Consider the following 16930-nt stretch of genomic DNA (forward strand, 5'->3'; position numbering starts at 1 on the left):
GCTGCTGTTTAGCTGTCAGCCATTTGAAAAGAAGAAAGGCAGGCTTCTAGAAAATGCTTTCCGGGATCCTTATGGGTTGTTTTTTTTTTTTTGGTTTGTTTTTTGGTTTTTTTTACCTTTTAAACAGGAGACATGGAAATGTGACTGTGTATTTTATATTTTATTGAAATTTCTCTGTTCTCTTTTTTCCAGGTCTGCTGTTTCTGTTATGTGTATCCCTGTTACGAGGTTTTTTTTTGTGATTTCTGAGCTTGGTGCTGTCAGCCTCATGTGAACAAACTAAAACAAAAACCAAGCTGATTTTTGGAAAACAAAATGCCGCGGAAAAGGAAAACTGGTGGGAGCCCTTCTCTGAAGAATGGCAGTTATGACAGAACTGTTGCTGTATACCAAGGGGACCCAAGCTTTTCACTGTCACAAGCTGTGCATAGTGTCAATAAGGAAAAGCTCCTGAACAGCATGTCAGAGATGTTTTCTGACCTAGATCCTACTGTGGTTTATATGGTTCTGTCTGAATGTGATTTTAAAGGTAAATAATGTGCAGTTATCATTACAGTTTTGTTGCATGTGCAGACAGCTCTTAACTAGGGTGACTCCAGAAAAGTTGGTGTAGGTGTTGCAAGCGTATTTGTGAGTTTAGCTTTTAATGAGCAGGTGACTCATAATATTTTGAAATGTTACAGCTTCTTCCTTGCAGGATTCTCCTAAGTTTGACAGTGTTTCTGTGAGGCTGGTAACTTGTTGTAGCAGTGTGCTCGGTATAAATGGAGGTGCAGTTTAAGTGGTTTGTTCCATGACAGAACAGGCAGTTACAGGCTTGTGAGGAGAATCTTTTTTTTTTTTTTTTTCCCATTTAGTTTCTATGCCATACCTGGTAGGTGCACAAACTGTCTCTGCAAGAGACATATTTTGTGTTCTAGACCACATTTTTTTTAAGACAGTGGTACACTGTATGTGGTCCAGGCAGCGTTTGCTTTTCCTTAAATACTTGAGGTTTTGTTTCACTTTCTGGTTTGCACTGTCATCTTGTCATCTCCACTGAGGATTAGTTTTTGCAGGATAAATTCTGTTTGTCATGTTGAATTCTCTGCAGCCTAGCTTGGACTGTGTTTCTTCCTCTGTATTCTGCCAAGCTACATACCCACTTCTCCTGGCAGACTGTTTTCATGTCTGTGCCTAGTCCTTCCCATGCTTGCGTAGTTTTTAAATTCTGTGCGTAAGCTCATTAGCTTAATAATAAAAGTAATGGATAAGATGCAGGAGGAGTTATAACATCTGAGGAGTTACTCAGAAGGGGAGTAAGTCATATATGGAGCATTTTAATCAATCTGTATTCATGTTATCAGATGTGATTAGCTGAGTTTAAGAGTATTTTGCAAAGAAGGCAGGGATATTTATTTTGTATATGTATGAAAGCTGGGTAGCTATTAAAAGGACTGCTTTTATTGCCATTTTTACTTTACCTAAATTGCACAGAGTTTATATCTTAATACCACTCTCATAGTTGTTGCTATGATTGTTGTTTCTTTTAAAATGAAAATTAATGGAATTACTGAGTCATGCTTTGAACTCTTAATAAGATTTACCTTTATCAAAATAACAGATTTATCTAGAGTCTTATTGGACAATTCAGTAAGCACACCGAGTTAATTATTGTGTTATTAACAATAGTTTGAAAATGGAAAGATTAGCATATTTTCATATAAGTAATAATAAGTTTCATAAGGTAGAGAAGATGGAAGGACAAGGAAGATTTTGTTTAACATGTGCAGAAAGTGTTGGATTTTAATGGAATTAGACTTTTTGCAACACTGTCTTTCAGGAAAACAGGAGCTTAGCTTTAGGGCCCAGGTGATACTTGTGCCAGGTTTTGATCTTATTCATGTTGCTCATGGGCAACCTATACTCCATTTGGTGGCTTTACAGAGAATTAATGCAGATACTGTTTTTTTTCAGGCTGTGTTAGATATGACATTTTCTGTTGGTCCTAGCCATAATGAATGTATTTTGTGTGCTTTTATCTCTTTTGTCCTCAGAAGTGTTTTTCAGTTCATTTTACACTGTTTATCCTATATAACATAGGTTAAAAGTAAGTACCCATTTAAACATCCAGTTCTGATATTTTTTCCAGTTAAGCTGAATAATTTTTAGACATTATTTCCTTAGTAATTTATATGCTTATTAGGTTATTGTTTTGCAGTATGTCAGTATTGAGTTCTGTCTTTACCTCTAGTGAGAAACAGATGAAGAGAGTTGCAGAAGGTGTGTTAAAAGATGAATTGGTGTTTTTTGGTTGTCTCTTTAGTTGTGATAAATACTCCTTGTAGTAAAAAAACTGCATTCACATCAGTTTATGTTTGTTCTGTTGACCATGCTTTATTCTCTTTACCTTATTCAACAGTAGAGAATGCTATGGATTATCTGCTAGAGCTGTCCACTCATGCTGAAGGAGTAGGATCTTCAAAAACATTGGGTTTTGATACAGTAGCACCATCGCTAGCTCTTGTTAATCAGCAAAGATCTGTTGCAAATGAAAGAAGGTGGGAAAGTACTGCAGAACGAATTAATTCTGAAGAAGGGATGGAAGAGGTCCTATCGAATGATGTGCGGCTCACTGAAGAACTGGATTCCTTAATAGAAAATGCTTTTCAGAGATACAGCTTGAGTGATGAATTGCCCAATTCTGCAAAGGACCAAATAGTACATAAGCGTTCTGTGGAACGCGATGGCTTTAACGAATTTCCTGAGTGGGAAAAATCTTTTTCAGGTTGCAGTCTTCTACTTTTTCCACAGCAAACAGGGACAAATAATGAAGTTTTAGAAAACTTCTGCTGTTCTCAGCCGCCAGTGAGTCAGCTAAGTGTCCATACGGGCTTACCAGCTGCATCTGACGCTTCTGCACAAATACAGGGAGATTCCGATTTGTCAGAAATACATGCTCAGCATGATGTGGCTTCAGAAGTCTATAAACAACCCAATGGAGAAGTACCTTGTGGAAATTCTGATCAGACACAAGATACTGTTTTGGATCAGAAAAGTGTGACTGCTGCTTCTGGTGAGTCCTCCCAAAGACCTCTGGAACTTGAAGTAGCTGTCACTGGAAATCCTAATTCAAGATGCCTGGAACAGCAGGGTTATAACTTAAACTTTTCCCCACTGTCATGTCAACCTCAACAACACTGGAATCTCATGGCTCCTGTGTTTTATCCATCCAGTGGAAGTCACAGCTTTGTAACTCCTGTGGCTGTCAGTCCAGGGCAGTGGAGACCTGTTTCAGATTATAGGACTTCAGAAAAAGAACATTATTTTTCTTCTCCAGTGGTTTCAAATGCCTGGGATAGCAGCCCTTCTCTGAAGCTACAGGACAATCAAGATAGAAACTCCAAATTGAACCTCTCACAAGCACAGCAGTCACCTGTTTGTCACATGATGAGAAAAAGGATGCACCTTATAGGTCAAGTACTTGTTCTTCTCAGAGGTGTTCCAGGATCAGGAAAATCATATTTGGCAAGGTAGACCATCTATATTGTGAGCTTCTAAAAGGAACTGTTTAATTGTGAGCAGGATTAGTGCAGGCAGAGACAGTTTTCTGACATTTGTAAATAGTTATGCTTATACCCTAATCTCAGCTCCATGGTACATGCAGCATGATGAGTAATAATAATTGTGGAGAGCTGAGTTGCTCGCAGCTCCTTGACTGCTAAAGGAAATTGAAATATGAAGGGTTAGCTTTAACTGCTGTCACTGGCCAAAGGAGTTTGTGTCACCAGAGGATCACTGCATTATATTAGGTCTGCTGTGTTCTTCCGGTCCCTGCTCATTTCAGGTGTTTCCTTCCAATCACATGAATGAAAACATGCCAGCTCTTTGTAGGCAGAAATTCCCTTTCTACTGTTGGAATTCTTTTGTGTAAGTACTATGTGTGGAGCTTCATGGGTTGAATTCTTGATTTCTTTTCTAATGCTCCAAAAGCCTAACTTGAACTTCGACTCCTCTGGCTGGCACCTGAAATACTGGGTGCAATTAACACTGTGTGTGTATTTGTCAGTGTGAAAGTATGTCATCAGATGCAGATGGAAAAATACCTCCCTCATTGTTTTGAAATGAGACTTGCAGGGAACCTCTGCCAGCTCTTGCCTAGATACCCCCAGCCTTTGGAAAAGAAAGGAAATTATTATATATCATCTTTGGAGGATGTCCCGTTCCCCCCTCCCCCCCTTTACTGCTTCCATTCCAAATAATTTTGGTTTAGTGCAAGATACTAAATACATGTATGTATGGTAGAAGATAACATGCCTGGGGAGGAGAAGCAGGAAAACCTATTTACTTCTTGATCTTTCACAGGACTTTGCTTGAGGATAACCCAGGTGGAATCATTCTTAGTACTGATGATTACTTTTATAAACACGGACAATACCAATTTGATCCCAATTGCTTAGGGGAAGCACATGACTGGAACAGGAAACGAGGTGAGAAATAAGGGATTAGCTTGCTCCTTTACAGTTCAATGCTTGTGTGCTGTTTTAAAAGCTGCCTGTCTTGTAATGCCTGTCTCACAGGTCAAGCATTTATGCCATTGTAGAAGTATTTTTTAATATGTGTGTGGAAAAAGAATATGAGCACAAACTCAGAAGTCATCTGTCCATTTTGGAATTAAAAATGCCAGTGTTTGTGTCAAAAGATTGTTTTGCTTCAGATTTCATCATGGTTATGTCCTGTTTCTGGAGTGCTAATCTGTACCATCTCCCAGCAATACTTCTTCTGAGATGAGCCATTATATATGCATATACAATAAGTAATGAGGATGTAGATACAAATAACATTTACACAGATAATTTCCTGCTCTTGATTATTTTTTTCTTTTAAGCACTAAATCATTGGCAAATTTAAAACAAATTTAAAATGACAAGAACAAGACAGAAGAAATAATCTTTTTTTCTCCTTTCCTTAATTGGTTTATTGTTTTTATATTGGCTCCCACTAAGTGTATCACAGAACAATATTTTTAAGCTTCTAGTTGCTATATTTGAGCCATGATTAGTTTTCTACTATCAAATTTCTAACCAGTGGAGAAATGGGTTAGTAAGAAATGTATGATTCAGTGATAACATCAGTTGTTCAGACATACTGTAACAAAGGTACAGAAACATCGTGCTGTATCTCAAAGCTACTGATTCTAAACATTTCATTGCTGTGTATTTAAGCTACAATAATTCTTTCACTTTTTCATATTTTATATAGTTTTACAGAGTGGACTATTCTTAAGACTGCTATAAAGTCAACGATTTTGTATGCAACAAAAGTCCACTTTAATGTGATCATGTAGGTTTTTTAGTTGAATTTACTAATCAATTAGTCATCTTGGTGCATTTTACATCTGCGTTCTCATTCCTTGATTATCATACATACATTAATTCAGAAGAATAATGCTGTACCAGTAGCTTTACATGTGAGGGGGGCATTTCTGAAAGGAAAAAAAAAAGAGGGCCTTGAAACAGATAAGCTGTGATGAGAGTTCTTTACACAGTGGTTAATCATTATGGATTATCTACTTTATAAAATACAACAAATTTAGAGCATTAGTATAAATGTTATGTGTCCACCCTTTTATAGTGAAATTAACTATATTTCATTCTTTTGTGCATATGTGTCTTTCAGCCAAAGAAGCATTTGAAATGAGAATCTCTCCCATAATAATAGACAACACAAACATACAAGCATGGGAGATGAAGCCTTATGTTACTTTGGTTAGTATTACAGTTTGATCAACGTGAAAAGGGATTATTGACCAGCATGGCAACAACATATGTTTTAGAATGAGATTGTCTTTCTCAGTCTAGCTGTTGCTCCACAAGGAAGTCTGGAATCAAAAAAAAAAAAAAGTGTTACATGGAATCATATTACCCAGTGTCATATTCTGTGCGTGTCAGAGTATTGACGTGGCCTATTTTCCAAGTGACAAAACCAAGTGCTTTGTGCTTGGGGTCAAAAATAAATGTTGTGGAAACTGAATTCTGTTCCTCTCATATATGATCAGTGAACTTATGAGCTACTTTTAAAATATGATCAGCACTAATTAATGAATGATGTTTGATGCTCCATGAAACTTGAAAACGCAGTCTTAGTTTCATCCTAAGTATGACATAGAGGCAGATTTCTCCTACCATGGTATGTAAACACATTAGGGAGTGTAGTATGTAGAACTGCCAGGTTTTGAGCGGATACTGTATGTATGCTGCATGTGGTAATGGATTATCTTTGATAATACAGTGGGACTTAACGCAGATAATTTTATTAATAGAATTTTTATTTTATTATACTTGCATTTATTAACAATTTTCAGATTAATAGTTCTTTCATAAATTAAGTCCTTGATTTTGCTGTATACTGAAATAAAGATATAACAAAAGTTCTTCCAGGAGGTGCAGGGTTTGGTGAGGTAACAAGATTTATTTCTGAAAACAGTAACAGAGAGAAGTGGCACAGTACTCTCAGTGTTTCTCCTGATTAGACTTTGGGCTTGTTTTCTGTCATGGTGAGACTAGGCCGTGTAAGGACCGTTTACATGCAGTCCACTCAAGTTTCCCATATGGCAGGATGCTGTCCACAGTAACTGTGTTAATGTGACTGAATTGGTTGTTTTGGAACTGGCTTGCATCTGGTCAGCTCTGAATGTAAGCAGAGAGCTTTTCTCTCTTGGTGATGTGCATACTATCCCTGGAAAGAGGAGAAGTTCTGCAGTCTTGACTCAGAGGAGGTAGAACATTCAAAGGGGGGGTATAAAATGATGCTTTTGTTTGTTTGGTTTTGTGATCATGGCACACAGTTTTACAGTAAGAGAAGCAAATACATATTTTTAAAAATCTCTGTTTATATAAGCAGAAGTGCAACACTGAACAGAAGTATGTTATTCCAAATGTTTAGCACAAAAACCAGGCTGTACGTATTGTGTGCTTGTTCACAGGAAAAAGAGGTGGGTGATGTGGCTTGTTCTGTTTTTTGATCTGTTTTATTCAGGCTCAGCAGTTCAAATACAAAGTTGTGTTCCGAGAACCAGGCACATGGTGGAAGTTTAAACCCAAAGAACTTGAAAGGTAAGATTGTAAAGGAGAATTTCATATTAGATTGTATATCTTTCACAGGCTATGATTTTTAAAAAGGTACCACTTAGTGCAGTGGCTGGTGAAGTAGTCAAAGATTTTTGTGGTATTAAGTGTCTTTTTAATAATTATTTTTTCCGCAATATTAACTTTTGTGGTATTTTATATGCATTATGAGATTTTTTTTTTCACTGTCACTTTATTCTAACTGTATACAAAACCAATAGATATTATGTAATGTTTTCATGATCGCAGTTCTTTTGCATTTAAGGTACAGTGACTGCTCCTTTGGGTTCCTGAGGTTACAAAAATGGTGTCAGGTTGAGACTGGTTTTGCATCTGGCTGGTCTGTTGCCTTACTTGAAATGTTTCTGCTGTCACTGAGTTTAAAGCAGTCAGTACCTCATGAGAGGGACAGACCCCTGTGCATTGTCATTATTGTTTACCTCGTCTTTAGCAGGACCTTCTACACAGTCATAGAGCCATTACTTAGAGCCAAAATAGGCAAGATGTAAACTTAGTGAATAATATGTACCTAGAAAATTGGCTGGGTGCCAGGTTCAAAGGGTCTGAAGTCCAAGAGGAGGCTGATGTACCTCTAGGATGAATGCTAGGGCGGCCATGATTTAATCTCCTATTTATGACTTGGATACTGGAACATAGTGCACTCTCAGCAGATTGGCAGATGATACTGAATTGAGCAAGAATACTTTGTTCAGCCTTAAGAAGAGGACATTAAGGAAGAGCCATGTTGTTGTCTTCAGCTATCTTTTGAGGGGTCACAGAAAACACTAAAAAGATCTCTTCTGAGAATGGTGCAGGGATAGGGCAAAACAAACATAAGTAAGGTGGAACTTTGGAAATTTTTATTACATAAAGTAAGTGGGTGTTTGTTTTTTCTTTGATTGTTTTGTTTTATTTTTAGTTTTGAGGGTGGTCACACACTGAAAGAGTTTGCCCAGAGAGTTTGGAGACTTTCAGTCACTGAGGATATTCAAAATTTGACAAGACAAAGCTCTGGGCACCATAATCTAGCTGTACCTCCTCTGAGTTGGAGGTTGGACTGTGTGACCACCAGGGGTCCCTTTCAACATAAATTGTTTTGTGATTTCGTAGTATCTGTTGTCATCTGAGTTGGCATGCCTAGCTTAAGGTTGACCACTTTTCAACTGTGGTAAGGAAGATTATTTTCTCTCCTAATATAGAACTTAAACTTTTTCTCCTGTACCTTCAATTTCTGTTTTGCCATCCTTGTCAGGATCCACTTCTTCTAGGTAGAACAACTGCAGAGCATATTCCTAGTTGGTGTTCAACAGAGTCACTGAAAATCTCCAGCCAAAGTGTGTCCAAAATAATAAGTGAATAGGTTTTCCTCAAGGCTCAAGGAGTTCTTAGCAAAACCAAAGAAGGAATAGTTAATTCAGAAATCTTCCATACCCAGTCTGATATCCTGCATCACTGTCAGGATCTGTTATGGTGTGTTTCTGATACCAGTTTGAAGAAGATGCATTATTGGTACAGTTTTAAGTTTTAGTATGAAGCAAATCACCCAGTTGCAGAACAGGGCCACCAGGTGGGGTGGAGAAGTGGAGCAGCAGTTTGAGTCACACTCTATGTGGAGTACCTTAGTGCACTGATACAGAAGAACAGCTCTTTCACACCTTTTGCTCCGTCCCGCTGAAATCTCTGGTTAGTTTTGCTGTAAACTTATAATGAAATTATTGTTGAATTATTCTCTTATTTTAATATACAAATCTGAAATGGTTTGTTTTTTTTTTTACGTATAGGCGAAACATTCATGGTGTCTCTAAAGAAAAGATCAAAAGAATGTTGGAGCGATATGAACACTGCCTTACTGTTAGTTCAGTATTGGATTCTTCAGTCCCAGACAAAGCAGAAGCTGCTGGCTGGAGTGAAGATCCTTGTCAGGAGGAAAGCCATAGGTTAGATTCTTATACTAGCTTTGTAGTCTTGCATAAAAGGGTAAAAATTCAAACTTCGTAGCAGTGGAAGCTGGATAATGCTGTTGAACAATTAAATAATAAAAAGAAATGCACTGCATAGTTTTCTTAATTTCTAAGAATTTGAGGATTTCTAGAAATGAGCAGTCAAGGGCCTTAGGCAACTTTCCACTGCTTTTTGAAAACTTCCCCATGTGACTGTGTGTTTGATTGACTTTCTCTTATCAGAAACATGCTATAGGATGTATGTTGTAGATACAACCCACTTAAAATCTCTAAAATGCTTTTCAGAATAATGTAGTCCCAAATTACAATTTCTGAGGCTGTGTGTTGTTATTAGATTATGTTTTTCTGGTAGAATGTGAATTCTTTGTTCATTAGAAAGTTATCTACTTGCTTTTGAGTATATTTAGTTCAGACTTGTCTAGATTTATGTTGGTTGTATGCACGACTGTTTCATAGTGGCTAATCTGAATAGTGGTGTATATGCCCTATAATAATGTGTAGGAAATCAGATTATTTATAGTTATTATTTCATTTGGGTTTTGCATGCTTAATGTATTTGAAACTGGTGGAACTGTGCTCTTACCATCCCTGAGAGAAGCAAGCCAGCCACCCAAAACAAATTAAAGATCCCCTACCCTCTTGACACCAGGCAGATGGAGGGGACCTAGGAGACAGGGGAGGTTGGAAACAGTTTACTCCTCAGAGTACACAATGTATTACCCCCCAGTTTATGTCACCTTCCCAAATACCCCTCTACAACTGATTAGAGGTATGTGAGGATGAGGAAAATGAGAAAGATGATGAAGCAGATATGGGATCATCCAGGTTAGAAGAGTCGTCATGGAAGAGTCAGAGAACACCTTGTATCATGACCAGCTCTACCAGGAAAAAGAAGAAAAGGGATTGTGATTGGTTACTTCACCCTCAGAGGAACACGGGGCCTGTTGCCCCATGAGGAGTACAAGGATGTTGTTAGGTTATGCAGGGAGAAAATTAGAAAGGCAAAGACACAGCTGGAACTAAATCTGGCCACTGCTATAAAAGATAACAAAAAGTACTTTTACAAATATGTCAGCAATAAAAAGAGGGCCAACAAGAACCTCCATCCTGTACTGGATAATGGGGATAATCTAGTGACTGAGGATGAGGAAAAGGCTGAAATACTTAATGCTGCCTTTGCCCTCAGTCTTTAATAGCTACACCAGCCATCCTCAGGGTACTGAGTTCCCTGAGCTGGGTGTCAGCGATGAGGAGCTGATTGAAGTCCCCGTAATTCAGGAAGAAATGTTTAGCAACCTCCTGTTCTGCTTAGATGTACACAAGTCTATGGGGCTGGATAGGTTACACCCAAGAATGCTGAAGGAGATGGCAGAAGAGCTTGCTGAGACTCCATCATCTACCAGCAGTCCTGGTCTAGTGGGCAGGTCCCAGAGAATTGGAGGTTTGTCAACATGATGCCTTTCTACAGAAAGGGCAGGAATGAAGACCCTGGGAACTACAGGTCTCCCAAAGCGTTCTCGTGGAGACACAGGCTGGTCATGGTTTATGGTCTGGATGGGTGTGTTCTTCCCTGGGTAGGAAACTGGCTGGATGACAGAGCCCAAAGAGTGGTGATAAATGGTGTCACATCTAGTTGGCGACCGGTCACTAGTGGTGTCCCTCAGGGCTCAGTGTTAGGGCTAGTGTTGTTTAACATCTTCATTGATGGATCTGGATGAGGGGATTGAGTGCGCCCTCAGTAAATTTGTAGGCAACACCAGGTTGGGCAGGAGTGTTGATCTGCTGAAGGATAGGGAGGCTCTGCAGAGGGGCCTGGACAGGCTGGATCAATGAACTGTGGCCAGTGGTATGAGGTTCAGCAAGGCAAAGTGCTGAGTCCTGCATTTGGGACACAATAACCTCATGCAACACTAAGGGGCTTGGGGAAGAGCGGCTGGAAAGCTGCTTGGTGGAAAAGGACCTGGGGTGCTGACTGGCAGCTGCTGAACATGAGCCACTGTGCTTCATTACATAACTGAATGCTGGGAATGGGGGAAAATAGGCTTTTAAGAAAGTATTCTTAACCCCACGCTGAAGTAAGAAACAGATACTTAGCAAGGGAAGTTCCGCATTGCTTAGCTCTGTTTTTATGAAGAAGTGTTGAGGTTAGGGCTAAGTCATCTTAAATTTGCTTTCTCTCATTAGAGATCTCCAGCTGGATGATTAGTGTCCTAAAAGGTGGTTTCTGGTCTGTAATTTGAAAATATTAAATAATCAAGGCAAAATAAAAATGTGGACAAGAAGGTTTGAAATGGGTTTATCTTTCATTTGAATTTGTCTTTCAGGACATTACATTCTGATGTAAAGGAAGAACCTTTCGCTTCTGATCTGGGGCCTCTTGAATTAGCTGAAGATGATAGAACTTTTCCCAGTACTTCTCTAACATTAGAAAGTAACCATGATCCTGAGCATCTTCAGAAAGAGGAAAAAGAAATTGAAAATAGCTCAGTGGAACGCAATCGTGGGGACAGCACTGTTCAAGATGACTTGGATGTTTGTTTGTCAGATCATGTAGAAAAAGAACTGCCCTTGGAGAAGAAAGAGGAAAAGGGAGAAAAACTAGGAAAAAATGCTGAAACAGAAAAGAATGAGATTGATGTGACCACAACTGAAGTTACTCTGTGCTTGCATACAGAAGGAGTTGAGGAGCACAGCGATAACAACATTCTCAAAGTTCAAACTGAAGTTGAACAATCTGGCCAAATATGTACAGAACCAAAATCAACAGAAAGTAGTAACACAACAGAACCAAGCAGTTCGGCTTTTGACATGTCAGGAAAACCAGAACTACTGAACTTTCTGGGTGACTGGCCTGTAGAACAAACAATGGGACAGAGAGTCAAAAGAGCTAGAAGACTAGAAAAATCTTTTCTAAAGAGTGATAAAGAAGTTAAAACTCCCAGTCAACAGAATCCTGAGTTAGGTGAAGAGCAAGCAGGCCTGCCTGGGACCCATACTGTTGAAAAAGGACATGAGGAAGAAAACCTAGCCTCTAGCTGTTTCTCTGTTAATTCAGATAAAGTTACACCTCAATTGCAAATGATAGGACATTGGCCTGTCACGGGCTCATTAGAACAGAGACAACAAAGGTCAAGGAGAATGAGAAAGACAAATCTAAATCAGTCCGATGAACACAGAAATGCTGAAGGTGACATTAACAGAAACGCTCTTGAGACTGTAGATGTGCTTCATGGGACACCTGTGAACGCCACAGAGCAACCGGATACAGAGACTCTGCAAGCGCACCAACCTGAAACAGAGGCTAGTGAAACAGTGGGTGAGAGAAAACCACAGCAAAATAAGAGAATGAGGAAACACCACAAATTGGCCCTCACTTTTACAAATAACAGTTTGCCCCATCCAAGAGAAGAGGAATGTTTGTCAACACTTAATGTAGAAGAAGAGAAACAGGATGCATGCTTGTGTAGGCAAAAAAGTAGCCATTCACAGACTGAATCACAGGACTTTGCTCTCCTGTGGAGGTTAGAAAAGAAAATGCTTTTTCCAGAGACTACCAGAGTATTGCATGGCAGACTAGATGGCTTCAAACCCAAAGATGTAGGTAATGTTTCAGATTCTCAGGAAAAAATTCCCTATCGAGTTATGTATGATAAAAGTACGTTTGTGGAAGAAAGTGAACTTATCAGTATTGATGAGTCTGAAAAGCTGAATATGCTGTGTAAGCTCTTTGATTCTGTTTCATTTGAAGCTGTGAAAGATCTGTATGAAAGATGTAACAAAGACATAGACTGGGCCACAGGTCTGCTCTTAGACTCTGATGAAAAGTTATGCAAAGATGTTGGCACTGAATGCTTTCAAGTAAGAGAAGCTGAGCCAGTTGTTGCAGACCTTGATTTCAAGGCAAGTACAAACTACGGTGAGAATCTCAAGGACTGTGAACAAATGTCACAAATAATTGGGGCTGGTGATATCTCTAACCCCTCAGAAGATAAGAACTCATCACTCAGCATTGCAGAAAGTCAGGCTGCCAAGGCAACTGTGACGGATGTTGATGTGTCTGATGCATTGACTGCTACCTCACTGAAGGATTCATCAGAACTGAAGAACTGTGGAGATGCAGCCCCTGGAACTGATGTAGGCAGCTCAGCAGCAGGTATCTTTGAGCCGTTCGTTTCAGGAAAGCAGAAGGTAGAAGCTGAGAGTCCTGTTGAAGAACCTATAAATAAGCCATTAGAGCCATTAGTCTCACAACCTGATGCAGGTTTCAGTGTACCCATGACTCTGCCTCATGGTCCTAACACAGCTTCTACCAATTTGAAATTTGAACTAAATAACGAGAGTGACAGTAACCCTTCGGAATGCAATGCAGAAAATTCCAAAGTGATGACTTCGTTACTAGAAGTGGATCATGCACCTCTGTTTGGTCCTAAGAATGATGAAGAACTGGAAACCCACGGGAGTTTCAGAGAGATACATGGTAGAGAAGAAATTGAAACTCCAAGCAGGGATGAAGCCAAAGCCAAGATACAAAGTCCTATACCAGCATCACATGCAGCCTTCAATATAGATTGCCTAGAACTAACATTACCTCCTGAACTGGCACTCCAATTGAAAGAAATATTTGGGCCTGTTGGCATTGATGCAGGTATGGGCATAATCGTATCCATATTTTTATATCAAAAAAACAAACAACTCCAAACAGCAAAACCCCTCAGTTTGGGTGAGAAAACCTTTCTTCTTTTGCCTCTGCTTTTTTTCCTTCATGCTTGGTTTTTAGGGAATGGATTTGCACAATGCATTATGATACTGTTTTTTGTTGCTGTTAATCCAAAATTGGACCTGAACTAAGTGTGGCATAAAATACAGATGCAGTAGTGCTACCTTCTGCCTTTGTCTTTTTGTACATGCACATACTTTAAAAGCATAAGAAAATATATTGGCTTATTTGCCTTTTGAGCAATAGGCTTTGAGCCTATATTCATATTCTGAAGGGATATTAATATGATGAGGAAGATGCAAACAGTGACTGGCTAGGAAAAAGCTTTAGGCATCAGTTAAAGTGGGGAAGGACAAGATGAATTGTTTAGAGAGAAGATAAAGGGCAACTATATTTAAAAGATGTAAAAGATTAAAAGAGACTAGTCTGCTGAGAGACTATGATGAAGGAAGCTGTAAGCAGCTTGAGCATGCATCACAGAAGTTAGACTGATAGAAAAAGGAAGAAAACACAGGGAGTATGTAGCTTGTTTGTTCTCCCTCCCTCTCTCTTCTGCTCCCTCGTCCCTTTTTTATTTATCTTTTTCTCCTGAAGATTATGTGATGTGAATTTGTGATTGGTGGTTTGACTGCTGGCCTCTTTGCCTTCCATGCCTACCTCCTCCAAAAAAGTACCAACTTGGTAGCAGAAAGGTGTTGTGTCTGAATTCATAGAATTACGCCTTTCTGCTTGATACATACGTACTTACTGACTTTTTAGTTTTGAAAGGGTGAGAAACGTTATCAGAAAGATCTTTTAGGGGGAAAAAAGTATGATACCATGATAATTCCTGCTGTTTCATTTAGAGTTAGAGGGCTGACTTGGAGTTTGCTTCTCTGAGCTTATGTATTTGAAGGGAGGCTTGTGACTGCTGTTGGGCAGTGGCAAGTATGTTGTGTTCCATAAAAGCAGTTGCATGTGGATTACAATAGAACAGAGGAAATCACAGTTTCACGAATGAAACTGTGGTTATAAATTACCAGTGGGTTTGTAAAAGAAGGTTCTGGTAGCAAAAATGTAAAAAAGGAAAATGTAGTAACATACAATTCATGTTAACTTGGCTTTTTTCTACCCTGTTAGAGTTTTTGAACACAGATAATGGATTCTGTGTGAAATGCTAATGTATTTATTTATCTGTTTATCTTGGCAGTTGCTGAGGTTTTTTTCAGGTATGACAGTTTGTGCAGAATCTACAGAATTCAAATTAAAAGTGTAGGCTGCTGCATTTTAATTGCTTAGATAAGTTTTTATAGATTTTTATAGCTTTAACAAATGTATTTTCTTTGTTCCATAAGGATCACTAACTCTTGAGGATTGTGTGGTTCATATTGATCTGAATTTGGCCAAAGTGATTCATGAGAAATGGAAAGAATCTGTTCTGGTTAGTAGATTTCTTGCTTATAATATGGTGTTGCATGCTTGTGCTTGAGTCAGATCATTTGTGTTGGTTTAAATGTGTAAGATACAAGTATCCTTGTAAAAACAATGATAACATACAGTGGTAGTTCGTAAAATATGTGGAGTATATCAGCTCATCCTGTCGTAATCGTCAGAGCTGTGTAAGACAGTTGAAGGGATGAAGAAACTGCATGTCATGAGTGCCTCAGCATGAAGCCAGGGTTCTTAAAAGAGAAGGACCATAATGCACAATTTCACTACAAGATTGATCAAAAATTCCACTGGCCAAAAATAATTGCTGGCTTTTTGACATGTAAGAAGAGTTGCTTTATGAATAGATGTATATACAAAACATCTCTGTGTACATTAGTTGAGAAGAGTTCTCTAACCTCCCTTCCTTCATAGCCTTATGAAACTGAATGCTTTTGGCAAATTTTTTGTTTCGTTTATTTAATTAAGGTTATGAAATTTTAGCAGCAGGGCATGTTCCTCTAGCTTGATGTTTTTGGAAAGATAGTTCTGTCTTTTAAACTTAATAATCATTTTTCTTAAATGTACTTCTAAGATAGCCAATCTTTGAGAAATACTGTGAGGCATTCTTTCGAAGCTGGCTTACTTAGAAGCTAACACTTGCAAAGTTGCACTGCAAAATTTATAGCTTTCTTACAACATTCATGGTTTTACTGTTTTTATTTAGAAGCGTCGGAGGAGAGATGAATCATGTAAGTTGTCTGCAGAAGGTAAGTTATGTATTTCTTATCTACAAGATTAATATCTTGTAAAGATACTTAATGCTCATTATAAAAGTATTCTTTGAAACTTCAGTGAGTTTGCAAACATTTTGTCTGTTGCAAAAATGATGAGTTCATTTATTAAGCTAAGCTTTTATTTATTGCTCCGAGTTCCATTTACCATTCTTTTACAGAGGAGTGTGGGGAAAAGGAAGTTAATTATAAGCAGAATCACTAGACCTAGGTAGCTGCAAGCAAAAAGCTTATCATTTTGTATACTTCAGTGAACTTATAAAGAAGCTCTGCCTGGATCACATAGCTGTTAGGTCTGACTTCTGTAATCTCTATAGCAAGGAAAGGTGCAGCCAGAGAATTACTAGCAGAGTGAGATTTCTGTAGGTGAGGGAAGGAAGGTCAGGACTACAACATCATTCTCATGTTGTTGTCTTTGTCAGGGGAATTGATTGTAGCATGAAGATGTATGCCTTGTTCAAAAAGTATTGAGATCTCTGGCAGTCCAGTTTTCATTCAGTTCCCAGAAGAAATGTCCCCTACAGTCGATCCCACTACTTTTGCATGAGACCTGGGTGGAGACTTGGATTGTGTCCTGGGTTCAGCTGTAGCAGTCATTTTTCTTCTCTGTAGTAGCTGGTGCAGTGCCAACAAGCCAAGTCAGATAAAGAAGGAGAAAAATGACTGCTGCAACTGAACCCAGGACAGATTGCAGTGTGGGTGCAAACTCTGTGCTGTTTGGAATGACCAAACAGTGCTGTTTGCATTAACTTCTAGAAGTGTAAATTAACAGGTTGTTAAGCATCTGTCCTTAAATTGTAGAGGAAAGGCAGTTAAACATGTAAACACATGAGTCAATAATTCACCTATAAAAGTAATCAAACCTCCTCACTTTAGTGTGTGTGCAGAGTAGTTAACAGCTGTAAGATACATCTTGGCACTTGAAAATTTGGTGGGGTAGTCTGA

General features: G+C 38.7%; 1 protein-coding gene across 2 annotated transcripts in view; it reads left to right on the forward strand.

Annotated features, from left to right (window-relative positions):
- The window catches only part of N4BP2 (NEDD4 binding protein 2), a 40375-nt gene that overhangs the window by 12819 nt on the left and 10626 nt on the right, over window positions 1-16930 (forward strand). For both annotated transcript variants that reach the window (XM_061471356.1, XM_061471347.1), the window contains 9 exons: window positions 193-529; window positions 2402-3512; window positions 4345-4469; window positions 5659-5747; window positions 7018-7094; window positions 8888-9043; window positions 11392-13712; window positions 15119-15204; window positions 15919-15961. In XM_061471356.1, coding sequence (XP_061327340.1) covers window positions 316-529; window positions 2402-3512; window positions 4345-4469; window positions 5659-5747; window positions 7018-7094; window positions 8888-9043; window positions 11392-13712; window positions 15119-15204; window positions 15919-15961 — 4222 coding nt within the window. In that variant the 5' untranslated portion in view covers window positions 193-315. The remainder of the gene's footprint in view (window positions 1-192; window positions 530-2401; window positions 3513-4344; window positions 4470-5658; window positions 5748-7017; window positions 7095-8887; window positions 9044-11391; window positions 13713-15118; window positions 15205-15918; window positions 15962-16930) is intronic.

The sequence above is a fragment of the Pezoporus flaviventris genome, unplaced genomic scaffold, assembly GCF_033815535.1.
Source record: "Pezoporus flaviventris isolate CSIRO_AGI_PZ_B2104156 unplaced genomic scaffold, CSIRO_AGI_Pfla_v1 ptg000002l, whole genome shotgun sequence".
NCBI classification, from domain to species: domain Eukaryota; kingdom Metazoa; phylum Chordata; class Aves; order Psittaciformes; family Psittacidae; genus Pezoporus; species Pezoporus flaviventris.